Below are 18,119 nucleotides of genomic sequence, written 5' to 3'. Positions count from 1 at the left end.
TTAAATTTACTTTTTATTGCTTTTCTGGTTGTTACCCTGATGAAACTTTTCATCTAACATATTTGAAAATACATACGAATAGTTGGAAAAGAAATAAGTTTTATTGTTTATCTCATTTTAACATAGTTGTTAAAAATGGTCAATTAAATTATTGATACATACAAATCATTTTGTTTGCATTGAAAGAAGTGTTTATTTCTTATCAAATTTCATTAAAGAGTAGGAGGGAATTAAGAACAATCGACGGAGATTAAAAATGGTCCTTTGTAAACACACTAAAATATCAAATTTCTATGAATTTAGCCAACAATATTTGATTGAAAGGATGTCCCAAAAGATATTTAATTGAAAAGATGTTTCTAAATAGAAACATAAAGCATACACCTCTGATATATCAAATTACCAGAATAAACACAAAAGATGAAAAACAACAAAGAATTAGAATTTAGTCGGAGTTCGTTCGAAAGCGATTTCAGAAACACCTCTGGCTGTGTTGTGTGCAACATGAGTGTGTTGAATATATTTCGAATCAGATCTTAGCTAAGGTATATAATTTATAATAGTAGAGTATGGTAGGTGGTACAAAGGAATGGTCTAGATGTTGCGTGCCTTGAGCACCTGCTTCTGTGGCGGACTGGGCACGTTCTCCTTGCCGGCGAACAGGACGGTCTTCTTGGGCGTGCTGGCCGCCGATCGGGGTGTTCGTGGGGTGTGGGGGGTCCGCGGACTGCGCGGGGTGTGCGGCGCCGCCTTGGGGGTGCGGGGCGTGGGACGCGGCGAGGACTTGCCGGCGAGCAGGAGCTCGCTGATCTCGCTGTTGCTGTCCTGGCGCACACACTTCTCCGAGGAGTTGAGCAGCCACGTGGTGATCTTGTCGCAGTCGGAACGCAACTCCGAATCGCACAACAGATCCTCGATCTTCTCCAGATCGGTGGTGTTCGAACGGTTGGCCTTGCCAGGTGTTCCATGGAGCGACGCCGATGCCGGCTGCTTGGACTTGAGGGCAATGTTCTCCAGCTTCAGCTGTTCGCACTCCTCCCGCACCTTCACCAGCATCTGCTCCTTGTTGTCCAGCTCCAGCTGGGCGAACTGCAGCACGGTGGCGAACTCATCGAGGGCCTTCTTCATGTCCACCATGTAGGCCTCGCGCGTCTCGTCCTTGCGCCGCAGCTCGTGGTAGTGGGCCAACTGGGCGTCGCCGTCGATGCGCTCCTGGAACGAGTTTGCAATCTGATTGAATTTAGCCAACGTCTCCGCCTCGCCGGCGAGCAGTTCGTGGAGCAAGGACTCCTTCAACGATACCTCGCCCTGCAGCGTCTGGGAGGAGGATCGCAGCGAGGAGAGCGCCTCCTGGCTCTCGGCCAGTTGCTGGCGCAGCAGCTCCGCGTCCGCCTGCAGGCCCAGGTAGCTCTGCTCCAGCGCTCCCTTGGCCAGCTGCACCGACTCCAGCTCCGCCCGGAACTGCTCCACATCCGCGTCCGACTTCTTCAGCCGCTCCATCAGGATGTTGACGGTGGCCCGGGTGTTAGTCAGGGTCAGCTGGTAGTTGTACTTCTCGGTGATCGTCTTGGCCATGTCCTGCTTCAGCTGCACCAGCTGCTGCTGCAGTGCATCGCTCAACTGGATGTAGTAGTCGATGCCGTTGCGCAACTGCTCCTCGCACTTCTGCAGCTTCTCGTCACGCATCCGCAGCATATCATTGGTGGTCTCCAGCAGCACCATCACGTCCTGCTTCTCGAGCTCGATCTTGATCAGCTCGTTCTCGGCCAGCTTCTGGCGCTTGTCCAGCTCGGCGCGCCAGTAGCTCTTCTCGCGCTCCACGGCGCCCTCGAGGTCGCTCTCCACCTGCTGCTGCACCTTGGCCACCGCCTGCTGCTGCTCGGTGTGGCGAGCCTGCTCCCGGCACAGCTGCCGAATGGTGTCGCAGTGGGCGTCGATCTCGCAGTTCTTGTCCAGCAGCTCGTCCTGCAGCGATCGGATGAGGGTGCACTTGTTGGCCAGGTCGTTCTTCAGGGTGTTGCGCTCCACCTTCAGGCACTCCAGCTCCGCCTGGCAGCTCTTGGCCTCCTGTCCATAGGACAGGGCATCCTGCTCGATCTGCTGCTTCAGTTGGACCACGTCGGCCAGGAGAGAGGCGTTGCTCTGCTGGAGATTCTCCACCAGCTCGATGTTCTCGGCGGTCTTGGCCTGCTCCAGGCTGCAATGTTCGCGGGCCTGGGCCACATCCGACTGGAGGGCAGAGAGTTGGGCCTGCAGCTGCTCCTCCACCACCTGACGCTCCTTATTGGCCGCCTGCAGCAGCTCGTTGGCCAGACGCAGTGCCTCGCTCTCGGCGATCAGTGTCTCCACTTGGCTTTCGTGCTCCTGGCGCTGCTGCTGCAATTGCTGTTCCATGGCGGCCAAACGCTCGAGCAGATCGGCATGCTCCTGACCCATCTGCTCGTTCAAGGCCTTGTGCGAGATGTTCTCACTGGTCAGGGCCTCGATAAGCTGCTCTGTCTTGGCGGTGGCCAGCTCGTGCTCCTCCCGCAACTTGGCCTCGGCCTCTTTCAACTGCTCCACATGGCGACGCAGCACGTCCAGCTGGCTCAACTGGCTCTCGATCAGCTCGTTCTTGTGCCGGATCTCGTACTGCAGGGCCTCCTTGCCCTTCAGACGACTGGCGGACTTGGCCTCCTTCACGGGAGTGGTCGCAGCCGAGTGGAGAGGAGTGGAGGCGGCTGTGGAGGAGCCACTGGCACTGACCGTATCCGTGTGACTGGGCGCCGGACGGAATCGCAGGCGCTGCGGCAGTGAAGGAGTGCGGAACAGGCGCAATCCCTTCGACTTCTTGTCCTCCTTGGGAATGGCAAACTCCTTGGCCTCCTTCGAGCTGGATGCAAAGCGCACCGCATCCTTGAAGAACTTCTCGATCTGCTCCTTGCGTTCCGGCTGAACGGTGGGCGGAGCAGTGGCTGCCGTCGTCGCGGTGGGCGTGGCACTGCCCGCTGAACCAGCCGAGCTATTGGAGGCAGCTGGCGATCCGCAAATGGCCACATCCACGTCATTGAAACGCTTCAATTTGGCCTTGGAGAAAGACATTTTCGAACTTATGTTTTCTTTTTGTGGGTGAGATTTCTCGTTTAACTTTGTTACGATTTCTTTGGATTTGGTCTCAATGTCTCATAAATAACGCTCGTTTAACTTTTGCAATAACAATAACTCAACGATCAAACATAAACACAACTTTAACTTTTGGTTTGGTTTTTTTTTTCTTTTTTCAGGTAAACTGTTTAACAAATCGTCTGTAGTTCGTTTGAAATTTTCGGTTTCTGTACTTTGTGGTCTGTTCTGTTCTACACTAAACCCGCTATCCCGTTGCTACCCGTTTCGCTGTACCTACGCGTTCCGCTGTCAAAACCTAACTGAGCTCACCTTCTGTCCAGGATCGCTGAGGTAGACATCGCGTTCAGCTGGCGGAGCGCGAGGGAGCGGGACAGGCAGAGGGTGGGAACGAGATAGGAAACGAGGAAAACAACCCTCGAGCAAGGGTCGCTGCAACGATCCTACGTTGTCTCACCTCTGTGTGGCATACCCTATTTCAGGTTGGGTATTTCCCAGATCGTTAAACTGATGCGAAAACATTAAATTAAATAATGCTTTATTAATAAATTTAGTGCTAACTATGTATAACTATTTTGGTTCAAGCATTTACGGCTTGTGTAATAATAAACCGTTTAGGTGTAGGACTGATTACCAAAAGAGAACGGTTTAGTTATATTGCATTAGCTGAGATATAATAAATGTGTTAGTGAATCTAGAATCACTATTTGTTTATTTTTTTAATTACTGTATTTACAATGGCAAGACATCGTAAGCTAAGTATATTGTCAAACTAATAAGGAACTAAATTATTTGACCTAATTTTGTTTTAAGTTAAGATACACTTATTCTGTACCGATAGTTAAATTGTAACTAACATTGTTGCTTAAAGTAAAAAATATTTGGTTAGCAATGTTACGTAAAATACTTCTATATACTATATCCGATAATGATTCGATATAAACTGCTTTGTAATTGACCATTTCTACAAAACGTAATGAATTCAAGAGTATTTCAAATTCGATTTAACTACATGATCTTGTATTCCTGTCTACTTTTTTTGGTGGTAGTTCGTGCCACAATTCCTTATCCCTAGTCGTCATATCTGTGTATTTGTCAAGACGTCGGCTTCGTATACGTGAAGAAAATGTTTTCATTTGAGCGCGCGCAAATGTTGCAATTGTAGTTCAAGACAGCACGAGTAGGGTTCAAAATCGGAGTAGGGGTAGGAAGATGGGTAGATGGGTATTGGTGTATATAGGACGACGGGGTTCCGCATTCCCTAGCTCAGATATAGGAAATGTTCCGTGGCGGACGAGCAGAGACACACTCACATCTGTCTGGAGTTCTCCTTCTTCTTCCCTTCGACGGCTACAAATGCGATTGCTCTCGAGGATTGCGACTACGAGTACAAGGATATTACTTGATGGGCTACATTATCCGTTGGCTCCAACCCAGCTGGCAACCAGCATAAGTTGTTAATTTGATACGAAATCCGAAGCCCGCATAATTAGAAGGAAAATGCGTCGGAAGTGCGTTGGAAAGGGGCGAGTCGCGCCTGCGCGATGAGTTGAATTGAATTGAGGCTGTTTTAATTGCGTGGAAAATGGAAATGCGTCAGGAAAATTGATTTTCTCTGTGATCACGGCAGGGAGTTGGGCAATCTGCCATCGCTAATCTGACGAGAGACCCTCATGATATCCTGCTGATCCTGCGGTAGCTGCCTCTGTCTCCTGCCATTTCCCCCTCTTTCTCTCCAGTGAGACTGTCACAACTGCTCACCTGGTTGTTTCTTTGATGGCAAACAATAGCCGGAAGATTCTAGCAACTGGGAGGTGATAATTCTAGGTTAAAGCAGGCAGGCATGAAATTCTGGGTGGGTCAACCACACACAGCTGTGCTTGAAACAAGGAAAACAGATTTGTATCCTTTGGAATCAAGAAGGAGGATATGGAAGGCATTGTAGGACTCCTATTTCTAGTAGAGGAAAACCTGTGTTATTTTATTGTCTCCGATTTGACCAATTTACCCAATGTCAATCAGAAAAATCCCATGAACAAAAAAGATTTAACTACATTTCCACGATGAAAACTGCTTTAAAATACTCATAGATATGTATCTATCAAAAAATATTTATACTTGTAGTTTTACCATCAGTTATTAGTGGTTTCTTTCGTAACTCTTTTTATATTAAAATGAGAAAAGGTTTTCACAATTAACTGATCCTTTTTTGTATCATTCCCAAAGTAATATAAATGATGTTAATGACAATTTCCCTGCGCTGAGACACCTTCAGTATAATTTTCCCATGCCTGTCCATGCATAACCGCTGTTCATTGAATGCGTTAAAAAGTAACGCGATCTAATGATGGTTCCATGGGATCCATTCTGCTTTCCTTCCGCACAATATCCTTTGCCAGAGCCAATGTCAACACGGAACAAAGTGACGGCAACAAAGGACGCGTCGACTGGCTTGCCCCCTGATGATCAAAGGGGTTTTGCACCCTCATGGGATACAAAGCGCTGCAAGGAACATGGACCTGAGTCATCGACCTTCGACCAGAAGTCCCGATGATGCTACGCAAGGAATGATCCAGAGAACCGGACCCACGACTTGTGATCAGGTTTTCCGGCCAGACAATAACTAACAAGGGGCGCACAAAAACATAACTAAAGCCATGTTCTATCGGCACATAAGCCAATTAAGCTGAGTGTTATAAATATCAATACATAGCTCGCGAGCAGGGGCAGTACTCACCGCTGAAAGAGCAAAGTCTTGGCGAAGGCATACAACTCAATGTCCAGGCCATTGAGCTTCTCGATGCGACGCTTCTGGTCGGGTCGAAGATTCTGGACAGCAGTCGCCGAGATTGTGGTATTGTGCTGCTCGAAGGGAATGGCGAAGCGCAGGTTGAAGGTCTCCTCAAATATGTACTGGGACATCTAAAATGAGGTGGGGAAAACGATGTGTAATGCTATTCTTAACAAAAACCCAAGAAAAACAAACCTTTTGATATTCAGTCAGTCCAAAGTAGGCCATGGCGGCCAGATTGCGCTTTGCGCTGGCCAGCATCACGCGATCCCGCTCATGGGCGTTCATCGAGGACTTGTTGTAGCAGCCGACGAGGGCGAGGTCCGCCAGCATGCGGGTCTGCCGATTGGCCGCCAAATTGGACTCGCAACCGGCGAACTGGTCCAGGTCCACGTCCAGCCAGTCCTTGCCCTTGTAGCAGGCGGGCAGCTCGGCCGCGGTGGCCTGGCGACCCAGGCACCAGTGCCGTGATCCCTTCCAGGTGGCCCCTCGCCGCACATGCCGGTACTCTGACATGTAGCGGGCAATGGGCTGCCGCAGCAGCGAGATGTAGAAGTAGCGCCGCTTGGCCGTCTCGCCCTCGTTCTTGTCCAGCTCCACGTCCACGCAGCTGGTCAGCTCGGTCCAGTCGGCGTGCAGGCCGCACTTCCAGCCCGTCGAGTAGCGGGAGAAGAGCCAGTTCTCGTTGCGATGCGGTCGGAAGCAGTAGCAGCGCTTCCTTTGCCGCTGGCATTCGCAGGGACGCTATAAGTAAATATCGGTCAGCAGTGCTCATTTATGGCTTCAATCATAGTGTGAACTCACCTTCAGGTCCAGATCCCTCACCAAATGGCGGCCAAACGAGGTGCCGCCCGTCTTCTGGATGTGCAGGAAGACCATCACGTCGTGGCCATCCATGTCGAACTGGAAATCATCGTTCAGCACATCCTCGTAGCTCAGCCCGGCATTGGCGATGATGTTCTGCGGGGCAGAGGACTTCGAGGCCATGGCCGTAATCCCGCCCACATTGTTGCCATTAATGCTGTTGGCCTGATGGAGTGGGAGCTCATTGTAGGCGAGCATATCCGAGGATTGCAGTATCACGGCGCGTTTGGATAGTGCGCATACCTGCGGTTGAAGAGGAGAGCAAACATTAAATATTACATGGAGTTGCAAGCAGGGGGAATATCGGCGGTGGGTGTACCCATTAAATTAAGCCCTTAATGCCCGGCCCCAATACACGGAGTAAGTCCATTTTTATTCGATTTACCGAGACCAGAGTGCAAAAATATTTATCGCCGTTTCATCTTTAATTTTCACTACCGACAAGGGCCTTAAAATAAATTTATTGGTTGAAAATTTGCAAAGAGCTGGAGTATGTGCTTGTGCAAGAGTGTTTATTTTCCGCATTAATTAAATTCACATCAGGATTAAATGCATATTTTTCGTTCGAAACAGGTGGGTCCTCCAACTACTCACAACTTCATTTATCTCACAGTGAAGGATTCTGCAATTTTTCCATCACGCTCGCCTTTTCCTTTTTTTATTCTTTGTTGGTAGCACTTTATTTGCTCGGCGGAATGTTCACTCTTATTTATGGCACGTACTCAAGGCTTATTAATATCGAACAAGGGTTTATCCCCATTTCATTGCACTCACAACAATTAAATTGGATAAAAGCTATTCGAAGAAATTTAATATTTACTCGCCATAATATTTATGGCGGTACGATGAAAATGTACACAACTGAGGAGCTTAAAGGATTGCAAACATTGTGTGGCATATTTTCAGGCCGATAACATTATTGTGGCTGTTAGAAATTGGAAGGATCAAAATTAGGGGAGGATTTTGAAATACAAAATTCTTATTGGCTTTATCACGGATTGAATTTCTAACTGGATTGTGTGTTTATACTTATACGATTTATAGCTATCCTGTAATTTTAGCTACTGATCTTAAAAATAAAATTAGCTACAACAATTTTCCAAACATTTTACTTTTTTGAATTTCAATACAACTTTTGCCACCTTTTTTTCACCCACAGCTCCTACCATTTATATATCTACAGAAATATTTAAACATTTTTAGACAGCCAACTATTTGCGTTTGAAAACTTTATAATTAGAATAAGTTTTTACCAAGCAGCTTCTTCTTGTCGTTATCATTATTTGTCAATTTTCTCAACAGCCAGGCCTCATAAAAGATAAAACAAGACCTCAGCTGTCCACAAGTCAGAACTCCCACACATACATAGTTCATGGCAATCAAACTAGACAAAAGTTTCTCGATTAAAATGAACAACTTTGGTGAAATTCTCTTATCTGACGATTTCCGCTGCTTAGTAGAACCAAAATGAGCAAAACACGCAACAAGAAAGTGGAGAAAACAACCGAGAAAACTCAGCTCATTAAACAATTGGCAGGCGGGCGGAATCGTTGTTGGCCATAAGGAATTAAGAGCTCCATGGGTTGCCATGGTCCGTCCTGTCCCTCCTTATCCTTAAGTCCTTTCTCCACCGAACCGTGCATTTGTGGGAGCGGCAGGAATGCGTGTAAGCTTGTTTCCATAAAAGTTCGCCATTTAAATGGCCAGAAAAGCGAGGGATGAAAAAAAATATCCTCAGCAAAAGAGGTGTGCTGCCCTGGGGGCGAAAAGTTTTGAATTTATTGTGGCCAGCACAGCTCACTGTTTCGATTATAAAGGGAGAAAGGGCAAGAGAAGTGGTCCCCCAACTTGTTCCCCCAACCGGATCCGGGGATATCGCCGGAGTCCTGTCCAAGGGCTCTTTTCCCTAATCCCCTTTGCGGCTCTCGTTCGATTTATTTGTTTCTAATATATTGTTGTCAAGTTGTTTAGTGGCTTAAGTCACTTACTAGCACTTGAAGTGAGCTTTTAAAAACACTTCTTGTTCGTAAACCGAATTACAATGTTCAAGTTTAAAAAAGATAGCGAAAGCATATGGTCAAGAGCGAAGACGAGGGCATAATGACAAGCTATAAATTAAAACATAATACATTTATATGGAGCATGTAAATACGCATAAAATACAATTTGGTGTGGCAGAAATGAGACGAAAAGCCTACCACTAATGGGAAATTTAATTTTATTTCAGAGCTTCGGCGACGAAACTTAAATGGCCCACAGCCGCCACAAAAAATAATAATAACAACAGTTTTGTGTCTGCCAGCGTATGAACACTTTTCCTGGGCCATAATTGCTTTTATGCCTGCCCATTAAAATTCCTCCCAAAGCCCGTGGCTAGTCTAGTGAAATAATATAATAATAACCATTTTGTGTTAAATTTGTTAGAAATTTATGCGCATTAGAACGCACAAACAGCGGAAGCATTAACATTTAATTTAGCTTAGCGGATATGCAAAATGTGCTCTTCGCTTTTTCGGGCCGTTCCATTGGGTAATCAAATTGTGAGCCAATAGAATTTTATAAAATATGCTAAATAATTGATGAGCATGCACAAATAATCGCTGAAACCGGATTCTAAATAAAGCCGATTCCAGTTTACTATGTCTAAACAAAACGGAAGTGCATTTTTGTAGTTATCCAAAAGCATGTAAATTTCAATAGAGAAACTCCCAAGATAAAAGATTAGTTTAGTTTGCAGTAACATCAATGCATTCAATGAATGAATTTATTGTCCTTTGGGACATTCCCTCTTTAGTTATATACATTTACATAATAATTTATGGGAGGGAACTTGCAATCGTCCAAACAGGTTGACTTAATAAAATGCCCATTACTTCCCTATTTATGAATGTTGGCAATCACTTTGCTGCTGATTACGTTCATAAAAGCCAACAAAGAAGCCATTTAACTTCAGCAAGAACATAACGACAGCCAGCAATAAAAACAAGCTCAAAAATAATAAAAATGCTGGGCAATAATTTCCATTCATAAAGTAAAGTGCAAGCAAACAAATGTCACATATCAAAAGCCAGGGCCAAAGTGAAAGAAACGTAAAAAGAGCGAGAGTAACTGCGGCTAAATTAATATTTATGTGGTACAGGAAGAGAAATCTGGGAGCAGAGATTTAAGATTGTATGCTTTATGAACTGGCGGCAGGTCACAAAAACCAAACCATTTCCTTGAAATGGGGTCAGGACACCGACAGCGTCGTAAATCTCGAGCACCGCAAAAATCAACAATAAAACTTTTGCTGCAAAAAACATAGAATTCCCAAGACACAATTTCGTGTTGTTGTCATAAAAAGAAAGAGAGCTGAAACCAAGTGGATGAAACAGCAGTAGAAACGAAGGACCAAAATACAAGCCCGTAAAAATCCTGTCGCCTGTAAATTGACAAAGACAATAATACTAGAGGCTGTAAACCCTGAGACTCTACAATTTGATTTATTTCTTATTTAGTGCAAAAACATTTTCATTTAATTTCAATTCAATGGAAAGTTAGAATCAGAACTTTGACTCTCAATTCCAAACATAGAGGAACATATAAACTTCAAATATAAATATATAGTTTCAGATTTGAAAGTATTAAAATACCCAAAAATATTATCTTGTTTTAGGTATTATCATTAACTGAATACCGTTTCAATGTAAGTATCCTAAAAAGGATACTTTACAAGAATGGAATCGGTATTTGATGCACTGGGGTCCGACACTTTCGGGCAGGAATACACAGTTTGCTAAGATCGTGGCGCACATATCCAAATTTACAGCCGCATCCCAGTTGACATTTTTTCAAGAAAGGACAGTTTGGCTCACTAATGTAGGGATACGAACATGTAGGCTCAGTGCAGGGCAAACAGGCTCGCTCCTCGTGTTTCCCGCAAGCTAAGGGAACGGAAAAAGGAACGAAACTGTTTCTGAACTTGTTTGGGATTCCATTTTTTTGAGCTCACCTACGCTTACTTAGCGGGGAAGATCCGGAGCCGCCCAGCAAGAGAAAAAGCTGCAAAAGCCCCAACGTTATTTGGCTATCCAACATGGACAATGTGTAGATGCCTGTTACCTTTTGGAAAGAAAACTAAGGCCAGGAAACAGAGTCATTAGGCAAAACGAATCGTTTGACTGGGACAATTAGCGACGGCTTGAAGGGCTAAACGCGAACGATTTGCTTTGTTTGTTTAAAAAAAAAAACATTGAAAAAAGCTACACCTTGTTACAAAGCTTGAAGAATGCTCTTGTAAAATTAGGCCCATGCTATCTGATATTAGGAAAATACGTTTTCAAAGAAAAACCTTTAGTTGTCGTGAATAATTTCGATTAAAAATCAAAATAACTTTGTAAATGTATTGATAAATGAGATTGTATTAAATTAAAGTTCATTTATATTATTAACATTTCAATATTAAGTAGCTATTAATCATAATAAAGGAAACAATAACAATGAATAATTAATTGGATATTTTTATAAAAAAAAGCCCAGAGGCAGACAACATATGGCAGCAATTATATGCATCTAAGTGCGCTCAACAACCACATTCCGCTGCAGTTAATGGTTTAGACTGTCATTGGTTAGCTATAAATGTTGAGGGCATCCGCTTTGATGATGGCCGGCCATTCCAATGGTCAACAGCCACTCGGGCACACACACACACACATCCCCCAGACAGTAATATAAAGTGTCCTGCCAAAGGGCTATTCAAACTGTCATTCGGGCCAGCAGAGGTAAACAGAAAACCCAAAGCCCTAGTGTGGTGTAGATAAAGCTATACTGTTAACCTGTACCACCGACTGGGGTTTGAAAAGCGGAAAAGGTAAAAAATATTTCCCAAAACCGGCTAGTCAGACTAACACACGCGTTTAGGTGATAAATTAGGGTAAAACTCTGCATTTGATTATCATTTATACAAATATGCAGCTGAAATTGCGGTGGCGGGTGAAATTTACAATGAAAATTGTGTAGATTGCGGGCATTACAGTGTTTCGCATCGCAGCATTTATGAAGTTTTGGCATGGCAAATCCGGTACGCAAGTGTTTGTGCGAGTATGTTTTGGTGTAGGCCAAGTAACGCTATTAGCGGGCAAAGTAAATATTTTATGGCCTGCTTTTGTGGGCTGCTCATTTGCTCTACCCAATTGCTTGGCGCTTGTTTGCTTTGGTCCGCCGGACAATGGCCCCAGCAACTCCAGTTCATTGGAATACATTTCAATTAGAGGTTCAGCCGCGCACTCTGGAAGTGCTTCTGTTCTGTCAATGGGTTTGCCACTCCGTTGGCAGGCAATTCGGTTAAAAGCAGCCGGGCCTCTCGGCTCGTCTATCTTGTGAAGAGCAAAAACCATTGACAATTTGCATAAATAAACCATTTTATATATTTTTTTTTGAACCCACCACTGACCTCTTTTTCTTTCGTTTTTTTTTTCTAGAGTTTTCCTTTAGCTGAACGATTGAGAGGCAGCTAATATTTTGCCCTTTTTTTGTGGGACGCTTTGGCGCTGCTCGGCAACAGCAAGTTGAAGGAACAATAATGGCAGTGGAAGCTGCGGCAACAGCAGGACACAGATTGCGATGATGGGGCCACATGGAGCGAAAGAGCATTTTTAGTTTGGCCTTTTCGCAGACTTGACGTGAGATGATGTGAAGCTCTCGAAAGGACCAAATGCTGCCATAACTCTGAAGATGCCGTGGTGAATGAAATGAAATATGAAGGGGTTTGGATTGGCTATCAAGCGAGCAGAGAGATCCCTTTCAGTAGGTCTCAGTTTTGGGCCGAGCTTGGGGCCTATAATCGATGGGACTAAAAGATTTCTGGCCTGAAAAGGGAAATAAATTGATTCCCTTCGAGAACCAAGTACTCTCTTATGATGGCTGCTATTTCCGCTCCCTCTTGATGTCTTCATTCCACTGTGGCCACTTTCACTGGATTTGGCCAACCGTGATTGAGAAGTTGTTGGCTTTCAAATGTTTGCCATTTCATTTATCAAAACGTCGTTTTGTCGGGGTCCTCGAACTTGGCATCTGTGCGACCTGTCACGTATAACTATTTCTGATTTCAGACATTAAATCATTGACAGTTGCTTATGTTTTCAATGGATTTTCTATTACATCTACGGACGAGACCCCACAAGAAAGAAACCGACATGAATTATGGTATGGCTATTTATTATTTCCTTCATTCGTTTTGCCTTTTTTCAGTCAGTTTTGTTTTGCCTAAGAGCCCGAAACGTTGAAAGCTAATCTATTTTAAGTGGCTGTAAAGCATTCAAGGATGTAGGGATGTGTTCTGAGTGTGCGCCTTTAATGAAATGTAGCATAATATTTTCATTTCGTCCAGAGCATGTGTGTGTTTGTGTGATAAGCGTGTAAATCCCCAAAAATAGCCAAAGACAAGCACAAATCCCACAAGCATATACGCCGAGGATGTGGAGTGAGAGGAGTTGGTGGCGGCCAGTGACCATAAATCCGAGTAAAATGTATTTTGACATTTTGCACGCAAAGCGTGTGGCAGAAACTAACTAAGCGTGTTTGGGGATTCACACAGTCCTACATGCCATACACGCCCCAAAACGAAAGGTCATTCCAATGATGATGGGAAAGGACATCAGCCGGACGGCCTGGCTGGCTGGGATTTGCCATGAAGTGTTAACATGCGATAACAGCGGCAGCGAATAAAACACAATGAAGCGCAACTGATGAGGATGCGGTGAACGGGCATTCGAATGGGGGACCTTGATGATGCCTAATGCGAAAGGAAAGACCCAAATCTCACCCGAACCCAATTCCAATCCCAATCCCAATCCGAAACTGAAACACAGACCGCAAACGAAATCAGTCTTGGACTCAGGCTTCAGAGTTTTGGAGACGGTTTCGAACGTCGCAGTAAATGAAGTGAAATGGCACGAAACGAACGATAAGGACGAAATCAATGTCCTTATTTTTGTTTTTACACTTTTCCACCTTGCCATTGAGTTATGAATTTTGAAAGCGAAACTAGCAAACGGCACTGTACAATAATTGAGCCTGTTAAAAATGGGAAAAGAAAATCAAATATTAAGTAAAAAGGATCCTGGTATTTTTGGTTTAACTTCTTTAGGCACAGATTTCAGTTATTCTGATCGTAAATGTTATTATTCTAGTAGAAATTCAAACGTTGTAACTTAAAATAAAGGACTTTATCTCCCCGTGACATGCTTCGCTCTTTTGGTCTACAAAAAAAAACCATTTTAATTACCTTTTTTCCTGCAGCATAAAACAGTGACTTTATTTCGCAAAAAAAATTAAGGAGCGAAACAAAAAACATGTTGGCGCGTTCTGAAGCTCTAACCAGTAAACATTTTTTCACGCTCATAAACTCTGGGGAAAATTGTTTGGGTATCCTTGGCGTGGGTGAGGAGTGTGACATAATGGAGGTGGCAGGCAAGGCAGGCTGAAAATGGGAAATGGGAAAAGCGAAGGAGAGCGTGGACGAGAGTCGGGAGGAGCCAGAGGTTTCCATGGGCTCCTTGGTCCCACTGTCACGGTCATAAAAATGTGCAAAGTATTTTGTATGGCGCTACCTTCACCCACACGCTGGCAGAGCTAATAATAAGCGCGGGTATGAAAATGGTTTTAATGCATAGGGCAGGAAAAAAAATGCTCATGGAAACAATTTTCTTGTTAAGTGGACTTTTGGACTTTACATTTTACTTGCTGGCGCTGCTGTTCGTTGCGGGGCAACTGTTTCACATTTGCTTTTATTGTACTCAAGTTGGCGCGTAAATTTAAATGAAAGACCATTTTTTTCCCCAGTATTTACTGTGGGGGGTTGCAGGCTAGGCATTTCTGCGGACTTTGTCCATTTTTCATGTATTTCCGGTGATGCCAGGTCAGGATTTACATAAGGCTTTAAGCGGAAGTGCCTGAATCGTAGGTAATTCCCAGGCATAAAAGGTCTGAGGGTGACGGATAAGGCAAGCGTTCTGGCTGCGGTCTGTCAGAGGAATTTAAATATTAAATTGGAAAAGGATAAATGATAGGAATTCATTTAAGGCAAATAGGATCAACTGAACGGAATAAAAAATGTCCGCACATAGCATAGCTTTGACATTCATGCGACCGCAACCTGTAATCAAATTCTGTTTCTCTTTTTTTTAATTTACTAATAATATTATTTAATTTTTTTCGCATCTTTTCTGTCGTGCACATGCTGTGCGAAAGTGCTTTCCCAATGAAATTACTCATACGCCGGGTATACACAATTTAATGCGGATATTTCAACTTCGAACATTTACTGCGCGTTCTGGCACTGTCATCTTTTTGCCACAATTCAATTTTTGTTTGACATTTGTTTTGGCAGGACATGAAAAATGGTCAAATGTTTTCCTATAATGCGATTTCCTTAACGTTTTCTTTTATGTGTTTGTGTTTATGTGTGAGTCCCATGAAAAATGCTGATTGAAATGTCAAAAAAAGAAAAAAAGAAAAGAAAAACAACGGATTTGTCCTTTTTTTCCATCAGCATTTTTTTCGCCTTTTCTTTGTTTGCTTTCATTTTGTTCCTGTTTCTGGTCCGTTTTGTTTAGTGTTTGCAGCTGATTTGATTTGGCTTTCGGCCATTGTCCTGGCAAGCTCGGTATTGTTGGTAAATGTTCGCACTTTAATCAAAAAGAAAAAGAATACCCTGGCTAATCTGCTAAGCGTTTTCTGCCCCTTGGGGATCTGTTTTCCCTTGTTGTTTTTATTACTGTAGTGGAGTCAGGCGAAGCACTTAACGTATTACCCATATGCAGGGATAGTGTTTCCGAGAGCCGAGGCCAAGAAGTCTGCAGTCCGGGTTGTCATAACCGGACATTAAAATGTAACTTAATTGGGATTTCGTTTGTAATTGAAACTGAAAACTAAACTATATATTGTCTTGCCATCAGCTGCACACAGTGTCCAACAATAATTTAATTAAATTCGAAGCACTTTATATGCAACTATTTTCGGCAGTTGGCGGCCCAACACATACCACTCCGTCTGGCATCTCAAAACTCCAGGACGAGCACATGCCGGCACGTTTGCTCGTTCTTGCATATGTGCCCTCGCTGCGATATGCATTCAGATCTCCGTTGTGGCTGCACTCAGAGAATACTGGCTTCAATAAATAAAGAATAAAACCTTTAAATGTAATTTTACTATTTTCCAAATGCTAATTGTTGATCATTTTAGCAAGATTTTGGTTCTCTAACTATCATTACTATCAATATTTATTTTTCAGCTTAAAGTACCAACGTACCTATACCTATCTCGTAATCCTAACTTTCCATAAGCAAAATTTGTTTTACAAAAACCTCTATAAAAAGATTTGGATCTTAAATATTTTACATACAAGATTATTTATTTATTTATGGTAAGATGTATTCCAGATCATCTTTTTATCTGCGTGCATAGTTGCCTGTTGCCTGTGGTTGGGCGGCTTCTAAATGTGAAACAATATGCCACAACAATGAAGCGAGTCGTGCAGCAACCCGTGCAACGAGGCGTATGAGTGTTGACTGCCGCACGAAATGCATAAAGTGGGGGCGAAGTGGAGCTATTCGGTTGGCTTATTATGCTATTGCATGCAAGGCCGCACCAAATCATGACGAATGACAACCCATTGTCCTAGAAAATAAACCATCTTCTGCTACTTTAAAAGTAAAACAAGAGCAATACAATTTGTACCTTGAAAAGGAAATGAAAACGAAAACTTTACTGCAAATTATAAACTGCACAACAAACTATCTCACTTGACTTTCTTTATGAGTGGAGATTGCTTTGAGGGCGTTACTGCCGGACAAGATAAATATTCATATTTGTTTGCACAAAAATGTGCAAAGAAGTGCCTGCCATTGTCCACGATTGCATTTGATGTTATTGTTTGGTTTCTTGTTGGTTTTGGCTCAATTGTTTGCTCATTCATATACCGCACACAGAAATATTAAAGACGATGTCTTTTCCGGGCCCTTATTTGACTTGCTCCCATTTTTCCTTTTGTTTATTTATTTACCCAATTCCGGACAATGAAAAGTGAAGGCTTCACCCTTTTCGTTGGTGCCCTACCTTTATAATGTGTTTATTCGTCGTGTTTATATTAAAAATTTGGCCTTCTTTGCCAGCTAAAAGGGTAGACTTAAAAAACAGACTGAAGGCAAGTGACAATATATTCCTCATACGCTCTGTTTACCAACACGACTACAAAATGCCCTGTAATTTTTAGCTTCCACACAAAATATAAAAAAAAATTGAAAAACAAAAATTGCTTGTTTTTTTTGCTGGTTTTTCATCCTTCACTTTTGGCCAAAACATGCTGGCAACCCGGAGGTAAGCTCTAATTCATTTCTATTTCGTTTTGGCTTGGCATTGCATGCAACTTTCTGTTTTTTTTTCGTAGCTGCCATTTCGACATCACACTACTTTATCGCACTCAACAGCACAACGCGAGGCGATAACCTCGAGTGGCTCGTAAATAATAGCAGGTGAAAACACAAATAACTCACATTCGCCATCAGTAAGTCCGACACCAACGACATGAACCCGAGTGCAATAATAATTGCAATTATCCTGCTGCTGCCAGCCAGCCAGCAAAGGTAACTCCTTACCATGAATATACAATTACCTTAATAAATTTATTTACATCTCCTTCAGTTCTGAGGGTTTGGAACGCAAGGTGCTGTCGTACAATCCCACCTATGAAATCTGGTTTTTCGTTCCAACTGGCCGGCCCAAGAGTGTATCCGACAACGTGAAGGATGCCTATTGGGCTGCCCGAACTAAAGGAGGTGTTTGCTATACTGATCATTGGTTCTACTGCAAAACTGGCGAAAAAATAGAAGAGTAAATTTCTAAACAAAAAGATAAACCCTATTATCAATATTTGCCACACTTATCGCTTCATAAAAATTATACGTGTAAAGTTTACACGGTGACTTGTTATTGTATTTATCAGAAACTTAACGCAAAAATAAATTCAATTGCTTATGGATTAGATAAATCAGGAAAAGTATGCGGTAGGTTCCAGAAACTACAAATTTTTTAATTAAATAAATTGGGAAAATAAAACGCCCTAAAACCTAAATTCTAAATTTGTGTTTTTTTTGTGGGAAATTACAATTTACGAAATGTGCAAAGTCACACTTTCTTAACTCGTAGCTTTCATTAGTAAAACTAGTTTTACTGATTACAAAAAAAAAGTGCTTAAATAACAATTAGCTAAATATATCTTATAAATCGGAAACAATTTTTTAAAGTTATGAGTGGGGCTAAGTGCTATTAGATGTTTTGATAAACAAAAATAGTTGGAGAAAATCGCATGTAATTGTTAATTTAA

General features: G+C 43.1%; 4 protein-coding genes across 10 annotated transcripts in view; 1 reads left to right on the top strand and 3 right to left on the bottom strand.

Annotated features, from left to right (window-relative positions):
* LOC108052859 (heparan-sulfate 6-O-sulfotransferase 3-B) overlaps nt 1–18,119 on the bottom strand; it is an 85,210-nt gene that overhangs the window by 2,050 nt on the left and 65,041 nt on the right. For all 3 annotated transcript variants that reach the window (XM_044459174.1, XM_044459173.1, XM_044459175.1), the window contains exons 3-5: nt 6,698–7,000; nt 6,089–6,637; nt 5,840–6,024 (exon numbers count right to left, since the gene is read on the bottom strand). In XM_044459174.1, the coding sequence (XP_044315109.1) occupies nt 5,840–6,024; nt 6,089–6,637; nt 6,698–7,000 (1,037 nt within the window). The remainder of the gene's footprint in view (nt 1–5,839; nt 6,025–6,088; nt 6,638–6,697; nt 7,001–18,119) is intronic.
* On the bottom strand, nt 80–3,423 carry LOC108052858 (golgin subfamily A member 4). 3 transcript variants are annotated; one of them, XM_017135360.2, is made up of 2 exons: nt 1,303–3,423; nt 80–1,230 (listed from the first exon to the last, which is right to left on the bottom strand). In XM_017135360.2, the coding sequence occupies exons 1-2, from the start codon at nt 3,079–3,081 to the stop codon at nt 595–597; spliced, it is 2,415 nt and encodes an 804-aa protein (XP_016990849.1). In that variant the 5' UTR covers nt 3,082–3,423; the 3' UTR covers nt 80–594. The 3 variants fall into 3 exon arrangements, with proteins under 3 accessions (XP_016990849.1, XP_016990850.1, XP_016990848.1); XM_017135361.2 differs by having other exon boundaries at nt 80–1,212; XM_017135359.2 differs by having other exon boundaries at nt 80–3,423.
* LOC108052860 lies at nt 10,221–10,858 on the bottom strand. 3 transcript variants are annotated; one of them, XM_017135363.2, is made up of 2 exons: nt 10,753–10,848; nt 10,221–10,680 (listed from the first exon to the last, which is right to left on the bottom strand). In XM_017135363.2, the coding sequence occupies exons 1-2, from the start codon at nt 10,832–10,834 to the stop codon at nt 10,466–10,468; spliced, it is 297 nt and encodes a 98-aa protein (XP_016990852.2). In that variant the 5' UTR covers nt 10,835–10,848; the 3' UTR covers nt 10,221–10,465. The 3 variants fall into 3 exon arrangements, 2 of the variants coding, with proteins under 2 accessions (XP_016990852.2, XP_016990854.2); XM_017135365.2 differs by having other exon boundaries at nt 10,759–10,848; XR_001769662.2 differs by having other exon boundaries at nt 10,572–10,680; nt 10,749–10,858.
* Nucleotides 17,261–17,867, top strand: LOC123037590. Its single transcript, XM_044459176.1, has 2 exons — nt 17,261–17,379; nt 17,438–17,867. Exons 1-2 carry the CDS (start codon nt 17,321–17,323, stop codon nt 17,628–17,630), a joined length of 252 nt encoding a protein of 83 aa, XP_044315111.1. The 5' UTR covers nt 17,261–17,320; the 3' UTR covers nt 17,631–17,867.

Source organism: Drosophila rhopaloa, unplaced genomic scaffold (genome assembly GCF_018152115.1).
Source record: "Drosophila rhopaloa isolate 14029-0021.01 unplaced genomic scaffold, ASM1815211v1 contig_178, whole genome shotgun sequence".
NCBI lineage: Eukaryota > Metazoa > Arthropoda > Insecta > Diptera > Drosophilidae > Drosophila > Drosophila rhopaloa.
Note: the sequence above shows the minus strand (reverse complement) of the source record. Positions and strands in the feature narration are given on the sequence as shown.

Bases quoted from the DNA above. Each gene is read 5' to 3' on its own strand.
- LOC123037590 (XM_044459176.1), top strand. From the start codon at position 17,321: ATGAACCCGAGTGCAATAATAATTGCAATTATCCTGCTGCTGCCAGCC. The intron at 17,380-17,437 runs GTAACTCCTTAC...CATCTCCTTCAG, and splicing joins CTGCCAGCCAGCCAGCAAAG to TTCTGAGGGTTTGGAACGCA.
- LOC108052858 (XM_017135359.2), bottom strand. From the start codon at position 3,081: ATGTCTTTCTCCAAGGCCAAATTGAAGCGTTTCAATGACGTGGATGTG.
- LOC108052860 (XM_017135363.2), bottom strand. From the start codon at position 10,834: ATGTTGGATAGCCAAATAACGTTGGGGCTTTTGCAGCTTTTTCTCTTG. The intron at 10,681-10,752 runs GTAGGTGAGCTC...CCGTTCCCTTAG, and splicing joins ATCTTCCCCGCTAAGTAAGC to CTTGCGGGAAACACGAGGAG.